The sequence below is a fragment of the Pseudophryne corroboree genome, chromosome 1, assembly GCF_028390025.1.
Source record: "Pseudophryne corroboree isolate aPseCor3 chromosome 1, aPseCor3.hap2, whole genome shotgun sequence".
NCBI lineage: Eukaryota > Metazoa > Chordata > Amphibia > Anura > Myobatrachidae > Pseudophryne > Pseudophryne corroboree.
In genome coordinates, this window is record NC_086444.1 from 2,980,888 (window position 1) to 2,998,042 (window position 17,155).

At 51.9% G+C, this 17,155-nt stretch overlaps 1 protein-coding gene across 1 annotated transcript in view; it reads right to left on the reverse strand.

Annotated features, from left to right (window-relative positions):
- Positions 1-17,155, reverse strand: part of GBA2 (glucosylceramidase beta 2) — a 331,889-nt gene that overhangs the window by 231,347 nt on the left and 83,387 nt on the right. The window contains exon 4 of the mRNA XM_063957477.1: positions 8,824-8,939. Within this exon, the coding sequence (XP_063813547.1) occupies positions 8,824-8,939 (116 nt within the window). The remainder of the gene's footprint in view (positions 1-8,823; positions 8,940-17,155) is intronic.

Consider the following 17,155-nt stretch of genomic DNA (forward strand, 5'->3'; position numbering starts at 1 on the left):
CCTGGTTCCTCTCTCACCACCGTACAGCGTGTCAGCGTATAATCACCCGGAAACCCTGGTTCCTCTCTCAGCACCGTACAGCGTGTCAGCGTATAATCACCCGGAGAACCTGGTTCCTCTCTCACCACCGTACAGCGTGTCAGCGTATAATCACCCGGAGACCCTGGTTCCTCTCTCACCACCGTACAGCGAGTCAGCGTATAATCACCCGGAGACCCTGGTTCCTCTCTCACCACCGTACAGCGTGTCAGCGTATAATCACCCGGAGACCCTGGTTCCTCTCTCAGCACCGTACAGCATGTCAGCGTATAATCACCCGGAGACCCTGGTTCCTCTCTCAGCACCGTACAGCGAGTCAGCGTATAATCACCCGGAGACCCTGGTTCCTCTCTCATCACCGTACAGCGAGTCAGCGTATAATCACCCGGAGACCCTGGTTCCTCTCTCAGCACCGTACAGCGAGTCAGCGTTTAATCACCCGGAGACCCTGGTTCCTCTCTCAGCACCGTACAGCGAGTCAGCGTTTAATCACCCGGAGACCCTGGTTCCTCTCTCAGCACCGTACAGCGAGTCAGCGAATAATCACCCGGAGACCCTGGTTCATCTATCACCACCGCACAGCGAGTACTGTCAGCATATAATCACCCAGAGACCCTGGTTCCTCTCTCACCACCGTACAGCGAGTCAGCGTATAATCACCCGGAGACCCTGGTTCTTCTCTCAGCACCGTACAGCGAGTCAGCGTATAATCACCCGGAGACCCTGGTTCATCTATCACCACCGTACAGCGAGTACCGTCAGCGTATAATCACCCGGAGACCCTGGTTCCTCTCTCAGCACCGTACAGCATGTCAGCGTATAATCACCCAGAGACCCTGGTTCCTCTCTCAGCACCGTACAGCGAGTCAGCGTATAATCACCCGGAGACCCTGGTTCATCTATCACCACCGTACAGCGAGTACTGTCAGCATATAATCACCCAGAGACCCTGGTTCCTCTCTCACCACCGTACAGCGAGTCAGCGTATAATCACCCGGAGACCCTGGTTCCTCTCTCAGCACCGTACAGCGAGTACTGTCAGCATATAATCACCCAGAGACCCTGGTTCCTCTCTCACCACTGTACAGCATGTCCTGTCAGCGTATAATCACCCGGAGACCCTGGTTCCTCTCTCACCACCGTACAGCGTGTCAGCGTATAATCACCCGGAGACCCTGGTTCCTCTCTCACCACCGTACAGCGTGTCAGCGTATAATCACCCGGAGACCCTGGTTCCTCTCTCAGCACCGTTCAGCGAGTCAGCGTATAATCACCCGGAGACCCTGGTTTCTCTCCCACTACCGTACAGCGTGTCAGCGTATAATCACCCAGAGACCCTGGCTCCTCTCTCAGCACCGTACAGCGTGTCAGCGTATAATCACCCAGAGACCCTGGTTCCTCTCTCACCACCGTACAGCGCGTCAGCGTATAGTCATCCGGAGACCCTGGTTTCTCTCTCACCACCGTACAGCGTGTCAGCGTATAATCACACGGAGACCCTGGTTCCTCTCTCAGCACCGTACAGCGTGTCAGCATATAAATCACCCAGAGACCCTGGTTCCTCTCTCACCACCGTACAGCGAGTACTCTCAGCATATAATCACCCGGAGACCCTGGTTCCTCTCCCACCACCGTACAGCGTGTCAGCGTATAATCACCCGGAGACCCTGGTTCCTCTCTCACCATCGTACAGCGTGTCAGCGTATAATCACCCGGAGACCCTGGTTCCTCTCTCACCACCGTACAGCGTGTCAGCGTATAATCACCAAGAGACCCTGGTTCCTCTCTCACCACCGTACAGTGAGTACTGTCAGCGTATAATCACCCAGAGACCCTGGTTCCTCTCTCACAACCATATAGCGTGTCAGCGTATAATCACCCGGAGACCCTGGTTCCTCTCTCACCACCGTACAGCGTGTCAGCATATAATCACCCGGAGACCCTGGTTCCTCTCTCACCACCGTACAGCGTGTCAGCGTATAATCACCCGGAGACCCTGGTTCCTCTCACACCACCGTACAGCGAGTACTGTCAGCGTATAATCACCCGGAGACCCTGGTTCTTCTCTCACCACCGTACAGCGAGTACTGTCAGCATATAATCACCCAGAGACCCTGGTTCCTCTCTCACCACCGTACAGTGAGTACTGTCAGCGTATAATCACCCGGAGCCCTGGTTCCTCTCTCACAACCATATAGCGTGTCAGCGTATAATCACCCGGAGACCCTGGTTCCCTCTCTCACCACCGTACAGCGTATAATCACCCGGAGACCCTGGTTCCTCTCTCACCACCGTACAGCGTGTCAGCGTATAATCACCCGGAGACCCTGGTTCCTCTCTCACCACCGTATAGCGTGTCAGCGTATAATCACCCGGAAACCCTGGTTCCTCTCTCAGCACCGTACAGCGAGTACTGTCAGCATATAATCACCCAGAGACCCTGGTTCCTCTCTCACCACCGTACAGCATGTCCTGTCAGCGTATAATCACCCGGAGACCCTGGTTCCTCTCTCACCACCGTACAGCGTGTCAGCGTATAATCACCCAGAGACCCTGGTTCCTCTCTCACCACCGTACAGCGTGTCAGCGTATAATCACCCGGAGACCCTGGTTCCTCTCTCAGCACCGTTCAGCAAGTCAGCGTATAATCACCCGGAGACCCTGGTTTCTCTCCCACTACCGTACAGCGTGTCAGCGTATAATCACCCGGAGACCCTGGCTCCTCTCTCAGCACCGTACAGCGTGTCAGAGTATAATCACCCAGAGACCCTGGTTTCTCTCTCACCACCGTATAGCGCGTCAGCGTATAGTCATCTGGAGACCCTGGTTCCTCCCTCACCACCGTACAGCGTGTCAGCGTATAATCACCCGGAGACCCTGGTTCCTCTCTCAGCACCGTACAGCGTGTCAGCATATAATCACCCAGAGACCCTGGTTCCTCTCTCACCACCGTACAGCGAGTACTCTCAGCATATAATCACCCGGAGACCCTGGTTCCTCTCCCACCACCGTACAGCGTGTCAGCGTATAATCACCCGGAGACCCTGGTTCCTCTCTCACCACCGTACAGCGTGTCAGCGTATAATCACCCGGAGACCCTGGTTACTCTCTCAGCACCGTACAGCGTGTCAGCGTATAATCACCCAGAGACCCTGGTTCCTCTCTCACCACCGTACAGTGAGTACTGTCAGCGTATAATCACCCGGAGACCCTGGTTCCTCTCTCACAACCATATAGCGTGTCAGCGTATAATCACCCGGAGACCCTGGTTCCTCTCTCACCACCGTTCAGCGTGTCAGCGTATAATCACCCGGAGACCCTGGTTCCTCTCTCACCACCGTACAGCGTGTCAGCGTATAATCACAAGGAGACCCTGGTTCCTCTCTCAGCACCGTACAGCGTGTCAGCGTATAATCACCCAGAGACCCTGGATCTTCTCTCACCACCGTACAGCGAGTACTCTCAGCATATAATCACCCAGAGACCCTGGTTCCTCTCTCAGCACCGTACAGCATGTCAGCGTATAATCACCCGGAGACCCTGGGTCCTCTCTCAGCACCGTACAGCGTGTCAGCATATAATCACCCAGAGACCCTGGTTCCTCTCTCAGCACCGTTCAGCAAGTCAGCGTATAATCACCCGGAGACCCTGGTTTCTCTCCCACTACCGTACAGCGTGTCAGCGTATAATCACCCGGAGACCCTGGCTCCTCTCTCAGCACCGTACAGCGTGTCAGCGTATAATCACCCAGAGACCCTGGTTCCTCTCTCACCACCGTACAGCGCGTCAGCGTATAGTCATCTGGAGACCCTGGTTCCTCCCTCACCACCGTACAGCGTGTCAGCGTATAATCACCCGGAGACCCTGGTTCCTCTCTCAGCACCGTACAGCGTGTCAGCATATAATCACCCAGAGACCCTGGTTCCTCTCTCACCACCGTACAGCGAGTACTCTCAGCATATAATCACCCGGAGACCCTGGTTCCTCTCCCACCACCGTACAGCGTGTCAGCGTATAATCACCCGGAGACCCTGGTTACTCTCTCAGCACCGTACAGCGTGTCAGCGTATAATCACCCAGAGACCCTGGTTCCTCTCTCACCACCGTACAGTGAGTACTGTCAGCGTATAATCACCCGGAGACCCTGGTTCCTCTCTCACAACCATATAGCGTGTCAGCGTATAATCACCCGGAGACCCTGGTTCCTCTCTCACCACCGTACAGCGTATAATCACCCGGAGACCCTGGTTCCTCTCTCACCACCGTACAGCGTGTCAGCGTATAATCACAAGGAGACCCTGGTTCCTCTCTCAGCACCGTACAGCGTGTCAGCGTATAATCACCCAGAGACCCTGGATCTTCTCTCACCACCGTACAGCGAGTACTCTCAGCATATAATCACCCAGAGACCCTGGTTCCTCTCTCAGCACCTTACAGCGTGTCAGCGTATAATCACCCGGAGACCCTGGTTCCTCTCTCAGCACCGTACAGCATGTCAGCGTATAATCACCCGGAGACCCTGGGTCCTCTCTCAGCACCGTACAGCGTGTCAGCATATAATCACCCAGAGACCCTGGTTCCTCTCTCACCACCGTACAGCGTGTCAGCGTATAATCACCCGGAGACCCTGGTTCCTCTCTCAGCACCGTACAGCGTGTCAGCATATAATCACCCAGAGACCCTGGTTCCTCTCTCACCACTGTACAGCGTGTCAGCGTATAATCACCCAGAGACCCTGGTTCCTCTCTCACCACCGTACAGCGAGTACTCAGCATATAATCACCCGGAGACCCTGGTTCCTCTCCCACCACCGTACAGCGTGTCAGCGTATAATCACCCGGAGACCCTGGTTCCTCTCTCACCACCGTACAGTGTGTCAGCGTATAATCACCCGGAGACCCTGGTTCCTCTCTCACCACCGTACAGCGTGTCAGCGTATAATCACCCGGAGACCCTGGTTCCTCTCTCAGCACCGTACAGCGTGTCAGCGTATAATCACCCGGAGAACCTGGTTTCTCTCTCACCACCGTACAGCGTGTCAGCGTATAATCACCCAGAGACCCTGGCTCCTCTCTCAGCACCGTTCAGCGAGTCAGCGTATAATCACCCGGAGACCCTGGTTTCTCTCCCACTACCGTACAGCGTGTCGGCGTATAATCACCCGGAGACCCTGGCTCCTCTCTCAGCACCGTACAGCGTGTCAGCGTATAATCACCCAGAGACCCTGGTTTCTCTCTCACCACCGTACAGCGCGTCAGCGTATAATCACCCGGAGACCCTGGTTCCTCTCTCAGCACCGTACAGCGAGTACTGTCAGCGTATAATCACCCGGAAACCCTGGCTCCTCTCTCACCACCATACAGCGTGTCAGCGTATAATCACCCGGAGACCCTGGTTCCTCTCTCACCACCGTACAGCATGTCAGCGTATAATCACCCGGAGACCCTGGTTCCTCTCTCACCACCGTACAGCGTGTCAGCGTATAATCACCCGGAGAACCTGGTTCCTCTCTCACCACCGTACAGCGAGTACTGTCAGCATATAATCACCCAGAGACCCTGGTTCCTCTCTCACCACCGTACAGCATGTCCTGTCAGCGTATAATCACCCAGAGACCCTGGTTCCTCTCTCGCCACCGTACAGCGTATAATCACCCGGAGACCCTGGTTCCTCTCTCGACACCGTACAGCGTGTCAGCATATAATTACCCGGAGACCCTGGTTCCTCTCTCACCACCGTACAGCGTGTCAGCGTATAATCACCCGGAGATCCTGGTTCCTCTCTCGCCACCGTACAGCGTGTCAGCGTATAATCACCCGGAGACCCTGGTTCCTCTCTCACCACCATACAGCATGTCAGCATATAATCACCCGGAGACCCTGGTTCCTCCCTCGCCACCATACAGCGTGTCAGCGTATAATCACCCGGAGACCCTGGTTCTTCTCTCACCACAGTACAGCGTGTCAGCGTATAATCACCCGGAGACCCTGGTTCCTCTCACACCACCGTACAGCGAGTACCGTCAGCGTATAATCACCCGGAGACCCTGGTTCTTCTCTCACCACCGTACAGCAAGTACTGTCAGCGTATAATCACCAGAGACCCTGGTTCCTCTCTCACCACCTTACAGCGAGTACTGTCAGCGTATAATCAACCGGAGACCCTGGTTCTTCTCTCACCACCGTACAGCGAGTACTGTCAGCGTATAATCACCCGGAGACCCTGGTTCCTCTCTCACCACCGTACAGCGAGTACTGTCAGCGTATAATCACCCAGAGACCCTGGTTCCTCTCTCACCACCATACAGCAAGTACTGTCAGCATATAATCACTGGAGGCCCTGGTTCCTTTCTCACAACCGTACAGCGAGTCAGCGTATAATCACCCGTACACCCTGGTTCCCCTCTCACCACCGTACAACGAGTACCGTCAGCGTATAATCACCCGGAGACCCTGGTACCTCTCTCACCACCGTACAGCATGTCAGCGTATAATCACCCGGAGACCCTGGTTCCTTTCTCACAACCGTACAGCGAGTCAGCGTATAATCACCCATAGACCCTGGTTCCCCTCTTACCACCATACAGCATGTCAGTGTATAATCACCCGGAGACCCTGGTTCCTCTCTCACCACCTTACAGCGTGTCAGCGTATAATCACCCGGAAACCCTGGAATCTCTCTCACCACCATACAGCGAGTACTGTCAGCATATAATCACCCAGAGACCCTGGTTCCTCTCTCACCACCGTACAGCGTGTCAGCGTATAATCACCCAGAGACCCTGGATCCTCTCTCACCACCGCACAGCGAGTACTGTCAGCGTATAATCACCCAGAGACCCTGGTTCCTCTCTCACCACCGTACAGCGAATACTGTCAGCGTATAATAACCCAGAGACCCTGGTTCTTCTCTCACCACCGTACAGCGAGTACTGTCAGCGTATAACCAACCGGAGAGACCCTGGTTCCTCTCTCACCACCGTACAGCGAGTACAGTCAGCTTATAATCACCCAGTGACCCTGGTTCCTCTCTCATCACCGTACAGCGTGTCAGCGTATAATCACCTGGAGACCTTGGTTCCTCTCTCAACACCGTACAGCGTGTCAGTGTATAATCACCCGGAGACCCTGGTTCCTTTCTCACCACCATACAGCGTGTCAGCGTATAATCACCCAGAGACCCTGGTTCCCCTCTCACCACCGTACTGCGAGTACTGTCAGCGTATAATCACCCAGAGACCCTGGTTCCTCTCTCACCACCGTACAGCAAGTCAGCGTATAATCACCCGGAGACCCTGGTTCCTCTCTCACCACCGTACAGCGTATAATCACCCGGAGACCCTGGTTTCTCTCTCACCACCGTACAGCATGTCAGCGTATAATCACCCAGAGACCCTGGTTCCTCTCTCACCACCGTACAGCAAGCACTGTCAGCGTATAATCACTCGGAAACCCTGGTTCCTCTCTCACCACCGTACAGCGAGTACTGTCAGCTTATAATCACCCAGAGACCCTGGTTCCTCTCTCACCACCGTACAGCGAGTCAGCGTATAATCAACCAGAGACCCTGGTTCCTCTCTCACCACCATACAGCGAGTAATGTCAGCGTATAATCACCCGGAGACCCTGGTTCCTCCCTCACCACCATACACAGCGAGTACTGTCAGAGTATAATCACCCGGTGACCCTGGTTCCTCTCTCACCACCGTACAGCGTGTCAGCGTATAATCACCCAGAGACCCTGGTTCCTCTCACCACCGTACAGCGTATCAGCGTATAATCACCCGGAGACCCTGGTTCCTCTCTCACCACCGTACAGCGTGTCAGCGTATAATCACCTGGAGACCTTGGTTCTCTCTCACCACCGTACAGCGAGTACTGTCTGCGTATAATCACCCAGAGACCCTGGTTCCTCTCTCACCACCGTACAGCGAGTCAGTGTATAATCACATGGAGACCATGGTTCCTCTCTCACCACCGTACAGCGTGTCAGCGTATAATCACCCGGAGACCCTGGTTCCTCTCTCACCACCGTACAGCAAGTACTGTCAGCGTATAATCACCCGGAGACCCTGGTTCCTCTCTCACCACCGTACAGCGTGTCAGCGTATAATCACCTGGAGACATTGGTTCCTCTCTCACCACCGTACAGCGTGTCAGTGTATAATCACCCGGAGACCCTGGTTCCTCTCTCACCACCATACAGCGTGTCAGCGTATAATCACCCAGAGACCCTGGTTCCCCTCTCACCACCGTACAGCGAGTACTGTCAGCGTATAATCACCCAGAGACCCTGGTTCCTCTCTCACCACCGTACAGCGAGTCAGTGTATAATCACCCGGAGACCCTGGTTCCTCTCTCACCACCGTACAGCGAGTCAGCGTATAATTACCCGGAGACCCTGGTTCCTCTCTCACCACCATACAGCGTGTCAGCGTATAATCACCCGGAGACCCTGGTTCCTCTCTCACCACCATACAGCGTGTCAGCGTATAATCACCCAGAGACCCTGGTTCCCCTCTCACCACCGTACAGCGAGTACTGTCAGCGTATAATCACCCGGAGACCCTGGTTCCTCTCTCAGCACCATACAGCGTATCAGCGTATAATCACCCGGAGACCCTGGTTTCTCTCTCACCACTGTACAGCGTGTCATCATATAATCACCCAGAGACCCTGGTTCCTCTCTCACCACCGTACAGCGAGTACTGTCAGCGTATAATCACCCGGAGACCCTGGTTCCTCTCTCACCACCGTACAGCGAGTACTATCAGCGTATAATCACCTGGTTCTCTGTAACCGTCTTGTAGTGGTATAGACCTGGATTCAGCTGCCAGCGACAGAACTCCCCACGCCAGCTACGTGTGATCGTTCCTCCCCCGATTCCGCCAAGAGGAGCCCCTGGAAGAGAACACTCGCAGTCAGTCAGGGATCAGATAGGTCATTGTACGGTGATGGCAGAGGCGGTTGTATAATTATTATCATGTATTGTAGACAGCGAGAGGGAGGGAAGATACTGGACATTATGGGAATCCTGCTCTCTGACTGGATTGACTGTAGCATGGGGACTATTAGACAAATATCCGGCCCAGAGACCCTGTATTTATGTCACCCCTTATATCAGGCCCAGAGACCCTGTGTTCATGTCACCCCTTATATCAGGCCCAGAGACCCTGTGTTCATGTCACCCCTTATATCAGGCACAGAGACCCCGTGTTCATGTCACCCCTTATATCAGGCCCAGAGACCCTGTGTTCATGTCACCCCTTATATCAGGCCCAGAGACCCTGTGTTCATGTCACCCCTTATATCAGGCCCAGAGACCCTGTGTTCATGTCACCCCTTATATCAGACCCAGAGACCCTGTGTTCATGTCACCCCTTATATCAGGCCCAGAGACCCTGTGTGTTCATGTCACCCCTTATATCAGGCCCAGAGACCCTGTGTTCATGTCACCCCTTATATCAGGCCCAGAGACCCTGTGTTCATGTCACCCCTTATATCAGGCCCAGAGACCCTGTGTTCATGTCACCCCTTATATCAGGCCCAGAGACCCTGTGTTCATGTCACCCCTTATATCAGGCCCAGAGACCCTGTGTTCATGTCACCCCTTATATCAGGCCCAGAGACCCTGTGTTCATGTCACCCCTTATATCAGACCCAGAGACCCTGTGTTCATGTCACCCCTTATATCAGGCCCAGAGACCCTGTGTTCATGTCACCCCTTATATCAGGCCCAGAGACCCTGTGTTCATGTCACCCCTTATATCAGGCCCAGAGACCCTGTGTTCATGTCACCACTTATATCAGGCCCAGAGACCCTGTGTTCATGTCACCCCTTATATCAGGCCCAGAGACCCTGTGTTCATGTCACCCCTTATATCAGGCCCAGAGACCCTGTGTTCATGTCACCCCTTATATCAGGCCCAGAGACCCTGTGTTCATGTCACCCCTTATATCAGGCCCAGAGACCCTGTGTTCATGTCACCCCTTATATCAGGCCCAGAGACCCTGTGTTCATGTCACCCCTTATATCAGGCCCAGAGACCCTGTGTTCATGTCACCCCTTATATCAGGCCCAGAGACCCTGTGTTCATGTCACCCCTTATATCAGGCCCAGAGACCCTGTGTTCATGTCACCCCTTATATCAGGCCCAGAGACCCTGTGTTCATGTCACCCCTTATATCAGGCCCAGAGACCCCGTGTTCATGTCACCCCTTATATCAGGCCCAGAGACCCTGTGTTCATGTCACCCCTTATATCAGGCCCAGAGACCCTGTGTTCATGTCACCCCTTATATCAGGCCCAGAGACCCTGTGTTCATGTCACCCCTTATATCAGGCCAGAGAACCTGTGTTCATGTCACTCCTTATATCAGGCCCAGAGACCCTGTGTTCATGTCAGCCCTTATATCAGGCCCAGAGACCCTGTGTTCATGTCACCCCTTATATCAGGCCCAGAGACCCTGTGTTCATGTCACCACTTATATCAGGCCCAGAGACCCTGTGTTCATGTCACCCCTTATATCAGGCCCAGAGACCCTGTGTTCATGTCACCCCTTATATCAGGCCCAGAGACCCTGTGTTCATGTCACCCCTTATATCAGGCCCAGAGACCCTGTGTTCATGTCACCCCTTATATCAGGCCCAGAGACCCTGTGTTCATGTCACCCCTTATATCAGGCCCAGAGACCCTGTGTTCATGTCACCCCTTATATCAGGCCCAGAGACCCTGTGTTCATGTCACCCCTTATATCAGGCCCAGAGACCCTGTGTTCATGTCACCCCTTATATCAGGCCCAGAGACCCTGTGTTCATGTCACCCCTTATATCAGGCCCAGAGACCCTGTGTTCATGTCACCCCTTATATCAGGCCCAGAGACCCCGTGTTCATGTCACCCCTTATATCAGGCCCAGAGACCCTGTGTTCATGTCACCCCTTATATCAGGCCCAGAGACCCTGTGTTCATGTCACCCCTTATATCAGGCCCAGAGACCCTGTGTTCATGTCACCCCTTATATCAGGCCAGAGAACCTGTGTTCATGTCACTCCTTATATCAGGCCCAGAGACCCTGTGTTCATGTCAGCCCTTATAGAATCCCTGCCCGCCAGTTACCAATATATTACACGTCTGTTATTCTGTTACTGCGGGTTATTCAGAGTCCGTAGCGTTACTACTAAAATAGAAAAAACTGCAACAGATACAATCGCATGCTGGGGCTGCGCAGTACAGAGAATGGCCGCCCTGCACGTGTAGTGCCGCCGAGCGATGCGATTACACATCAATTCTGATCACATCAGAGAAACCTCGAAATAGAGGTAGACACCTGTATACACAGCCAGGCTGCGTACACCGCCGCCATGTTTCCCATCGCAAGCGACATCATCCGGCAGCCCTGAAAACGGACATGATGCGTTTCCTGCGCCACTACCCCCGAGGCTGCCTCCAACCACCCAACGCATCTCACTCACTATGAGATCACATCCAACCAGGATATATAGTGACAGAGCACGCATGTACAACACAGCTGCAGTACACGTCCGGGAACACCTACCTCTACCAGAGAGCAGATAGATACATATTCCGGGAACACCTACCTCTACCAGAGAGCAGATAGATACATATCCCGGGAACACCTACCTCTACCAGAGAGCAGATAGATACATATCCCGGGAACACCTACCTCTACCAGAGAGCAGATAGATACATATCCCGGGAACACCTACCTCTACCAGAGAGCAGATAGATACATATTCCGGGAACACCTACCTCTACCAGAGAGCAGATAGATACATATCCCGGGAACACCTACCTCTACCAGAGAGCAGATAGATACATATCCCGGGAACACCTACCTCTACCAGAGAGCAGATAGATACATATCCCGGGAACACCTACCTCTACCAGAGAGCAGATAGATACATATCCCGGGAACACCTACCTCTACCAGAGAGCAGACAGATACATATTCCGGGAACACCTACCTCTACCAGAGAGCAGACAGATACATATTCCGGGAACACCTACCTCTACCAGAGAGCAGATAGATACATATTCCGGGAACATCTACCTCTAAAAGAGAGACGATAGATACATATTCCGGGAACACCTACCTCTACCAGAGAGCAGATAGATATATATCCCGGGAACACCTACCTCTACCAGAGAGCAGATAGATACATATCCCGGGAACACCTACCTCTACCAGAGAGCAGATAGATACATATTCCGGGAACACCTACCTCTACCAGAGAGCAGATAGATACATATCCCGGGAGCACCTACCTCTACCAGAGAGCAGATAGATACATATTCCGGGAACACCTACCTCTACCAGAGAGCAGATAGATACATATCCCGGGAACACCTACCTCTACCAGAGAGCAGATAGATACATATTCCGGGAACACCTACCTCTACCAGAGAGCAGATAGATACATATCCCGGGAACACCTACCTCTACCAGAGAGCAGATAGATACATATCCCGGGAACACCTACCTCTACCAGAGAGCAGATAGATACATATCCCGGGAACACCTACCTCTACCAGAGAGCAGATAGATACATATTCCGGGAACACCTACCTCTACCAGAGAGCAGATAGATACATATCCCGGGAACACCTACCTCTACCAGAGAGCAGATAGATACATATCCCGGGAACACCTACCTCTACCAGAGAGCAGATAGATACATATCCCGGGAACACCTACCTCTACCAGAGAGCAGATAGATACATATTCCGGGAACACCTACCTCTACCAGAGAGCAGATAGATACATATTCCGGGAACACCTACCTCTAAAAGAGAGATGATAGATACATATTCCGGGAACACCTACCTCTACCAGAGAGCAGATAGATACATATTCCGGGAACACCTACCTCTACCAGAGAGCAGATAGATACATATTCCGGGAACACCTACCTCTACCAGAGAGCAGATAGATACATATCCCGGGAACACCTACCTCTACCAGAGAGCAGATAGATACATATTCCGGGAACACCTACCTCTAAAAGAGAGACGATAGATACATATTCCGGGAACACCTACCTCTACCAGAGAGCAGATAGATACATATCCCGGGAACACCTACCTCTACCAGAGAGCAGATAGATACATATCCCGGGAACACCTACCTCTACCAGAGAGCAGATAGATACATATTCCGGGAACACCTAGCTCTACCAGAGAGCAGATAGATACATATCCCGGGAACACCTACCTCTACCAGAGAGCAGATAGATACATATCCCGGGAACACCTACCTCTACCAGAGAGCAGATAGATACATATCCCGGGAACACCTACCTCTACCAGAGAGCAGATAGATACATATCCCGGGAACACCTACCTCTACCAGAGAGCAGATAGATACATATCCCGGGAACACCTACCTCTACCAGAGAGCAGATAGATACATATCCCGGGAACACCTACCTCTACCAGAAAGCAGATAGATACATATCCCGGGAACACCTACCTCTACCAGAGAGCAGATAGATACATATCCCGGGAACACCTACCTCTACCAGAGAGCAGATAGATACATATCCCGGGAACACCTACCTCTACCAGAGAGCAGATAGATACATATCCCGGGAACACCTACCTCTACCAGAGAGCAGATAGATACATATCCCGGGAACACCTACCTCTACCAGAGAGCAGATAGATACATATCCCGGGAACACCTACCTCTACCAGAGAGCAGATAGATACATATCCCGGGAACACCTACCTCTACCAGAGAGCAGATAGATACATATCCCGGGAACACCTACCTCTACCAGAGAGCAGATAGATACATATCCCGGGAACACCTACCTCTACCAGAGAGCAGATAGATACATATCCCGGGAACACCTACCTCTACCAGAGAGCAGATAGATACATATCCCGGGAACACCTACCTCTACTAGAGAGCAGATAGATACATATCCCGGGAACACCTACCTCTACCAGAGAGCAGATAGATACTTATCCCGGGAACACCTACCTCTACCAGAGAGCAGATAGATACATATCCCGGGAACACCTACCTCTACCAGAGAGCAGATAGATACATATCCCGGGAACACCTACCTCTACCAGAGAGCAGACAGATACATATCCCGGGAACACCTACCTCTACCAGAGAGCAGATACATATCCCGGGAACACCTACATCTACCAGAGAGCAGATCTCTATTGCATGCACAGTAACATCTAGTAGACTGGGGAAAATCTGGGTGTTTTTAGATTTAAAGCCTCTGCATGTGATGGTATTTGGTGTCCTGTATATATCATTTATATCCAATACAATCAAGTGGAGCCCAACCCATTCCCTGTACAAACAGCAACACACTAGAGCTTTATCTGTATAGAATTACCCTCCTGTAGCTCTGGACTCTGCCCCGGAAGCACGTCTCGCACCAGCACTCCGTACACTAACCCTGAGCTGCTTCCATAGTGCACCTGTCACCAGTAATAGCACATATAGTAATACCCCAGCTATGTACCCTGAGCTGCTTCCATAGTGCACCTGTCACCAGTAATAGCACATATAGTAATACCCCGGCTATGTACCCTGAGCTGCTTCCATAGTGCACCTGTCACCAGTAATAGCACATATAGTAATACCCCGGCTATGTACCCTGAGCTGCTTCCATAGTGCACCTGTCACCAGTAATAGCACATATAGTAATACCACGGCTATGTACCCTGAGCTGCTTCCATAGTGCACCTGTCACCAGTAATAGCACATATAGTAATACCACGGCTATGTACCCTGAGCTGCTTCCATAGTGCACCTGTCACCAGTAATAGCACATATAGTAATACCACGGCTATGTACCCTGAGCTGCTTCCATAGTGCACCTGTCACCAGTAATAGCACATATAGTAATACCCCGGCTATGTACCCAGAGCTGCTTCCATAGTGCACCTGTCACCAGTAATAGCACATATAGTAATACCACGGCTATGTACCCTGAGCTGCTTCCATAGTGCACCTGTCACCAGTAATAGCACATATAGTAATACCACGGCTATGTACCCTGAGCTGCATCCATAGTGCACCTGTCACCAGTAACAGCACATATAGTAATACCACGGCTATGTACCCTGAGCTGCTTCCATAGTGCACCTGTCACCAGTAACAGCACATATAGTAATACCCCGGCTATGTACCCTGAGCTGCTTCCATAGTGCACCTGTCACCAGTAATAGCACATATAGTAATACCCCGGCTATGTACCCTGAGCTGCTTCCATAGTGCACCTCTCACCAGTAATAGCACATATAGTAATACCCCGGCTATGTACCCTGAGCTGCTTCCATAGTGCACCTCTCACCAGTAATAGCACATATAGTAATACCCCGGCTATGTACCCTGAGCTGCTTCCATAGTGCACCTGTCACCAGTAATAGCACATATAGTAATACCCCAGCTATGTACCCTGAGCTGCTTCCATAGTGCACCTGTCACCAGTAATAGCACATATAGTAATACCCCAGCTATGTACCCTGAGCTGCTTCCATAGTGCACCTGTCACCAGTAATAGCACATATAGTAATACCCCGGCTATGTACCCTGAGCTGCTTCCATAGTGCACCTCTCACCAGTAATAGCACATATAGTAATACCCCGGCTATGTACCCTGAGCTGCTTCCATAGTGCACCTGTCACCAGTAATAGCACATATAGTAATACCCCAGCTATGTACCCTGAGCTGCTTCCATAGTGCACCTGTCACCAGTAATAGCACATATAGTAATACCCCAGCTATGTACCCTGAGCTGCTTCCATAGTGCACCTGTCACCAGTAATAGCACATATAGTAATACCCCGGCTATGTACCCTGAGCTGCTTCCATAGTGCACCTCTCACCAGTAATAGCACATATAGTAATACCCCGGCTATGTACCCTGAGCTGCTTCCATAGTGCACCTGTCACCAGTAATAGCACATATAGTAATACCCCAGCTATGTACCCTGAGCTGCTTCCATAGTGCACCTGTCACCAGTAATAGCACATATAGTAATACCCCGGCTATGTACCCTGAGCTGCTTCCATAGTGCACCTCTCACCAGTAATAGCACATATAGTAATACCCCGGCTATGTACCCTGAGTTGCTTCCATAGTGCACCTGTCACCAGTAATAGCACATATAGTAATACCACGGCTATGTACCCTGAGCTGCTTCCATAGAGCACCTGTCACCAGTAATAGCACATATAGTAATACCCCGGCTATGTACCCTGAGCTGCTTCCATAGTGCACCTGTCACCAGTAATAGCACATATAGTAATACCCCGGCTATGTACCCTGAGCTGCTTCCATAGTGCACCTGTCACCAGTAATAGCACATATAGTAATACCCCGGCTATGTACCCTGAGCTGCTTCCATAGTGCACCTGTCACCAGTAATAGCACATATAGTAATACCCCAGCTATGTACCCTGAGCTGCTTCCATAGTGCACCTGTCACCAGTAATAGCACATATAGTAATACTCCGGCTATGTACCCTGAGCTGCTTCCATAGTGCACCTGTCACCAGTAATAGCACATATAGTAATACCCCGGCTATGTACCCTGAGCTGCTTCCATAGTGCACCTCTCACCAGTAATAGCACATATAGTAATACCCCGGCTATGTACCCTGAGTTGCTTCCATAGTGCACCTGTCACCAGTAATAGCACATATAGTAATACCACGGCTATGTACCCTGAGCTGCTTCCATAGAGCACCTGTCACCAGTAATAGCACATATAGTAATACCCCGGCTATGTACCCTGAGCTGCTTCCATAGTGCACCTGTCACCAGTAATAGCACATATAGTTATACCCCGGCTATGTACCCTGAGCTGCTTCCATAGTGCACCTGTCACCAGTAATAGCACATATAGTAATACCCCGGCTATGTACCCTGAGCTGCTTCCATAGTGCACCTGTCACCAGTAATAGCACATATAGTAATACCACGGCTATGTACCCTGAGCTGCATCCATAGTGCACCTGTCACCAGTAATAGCACATATAGTAATACCACGGCTATGTACCCTGAGCTGCTTCCATAGTGCACCTGTCACCAGTAATAGCACATATAGTAATACCCCGGCTA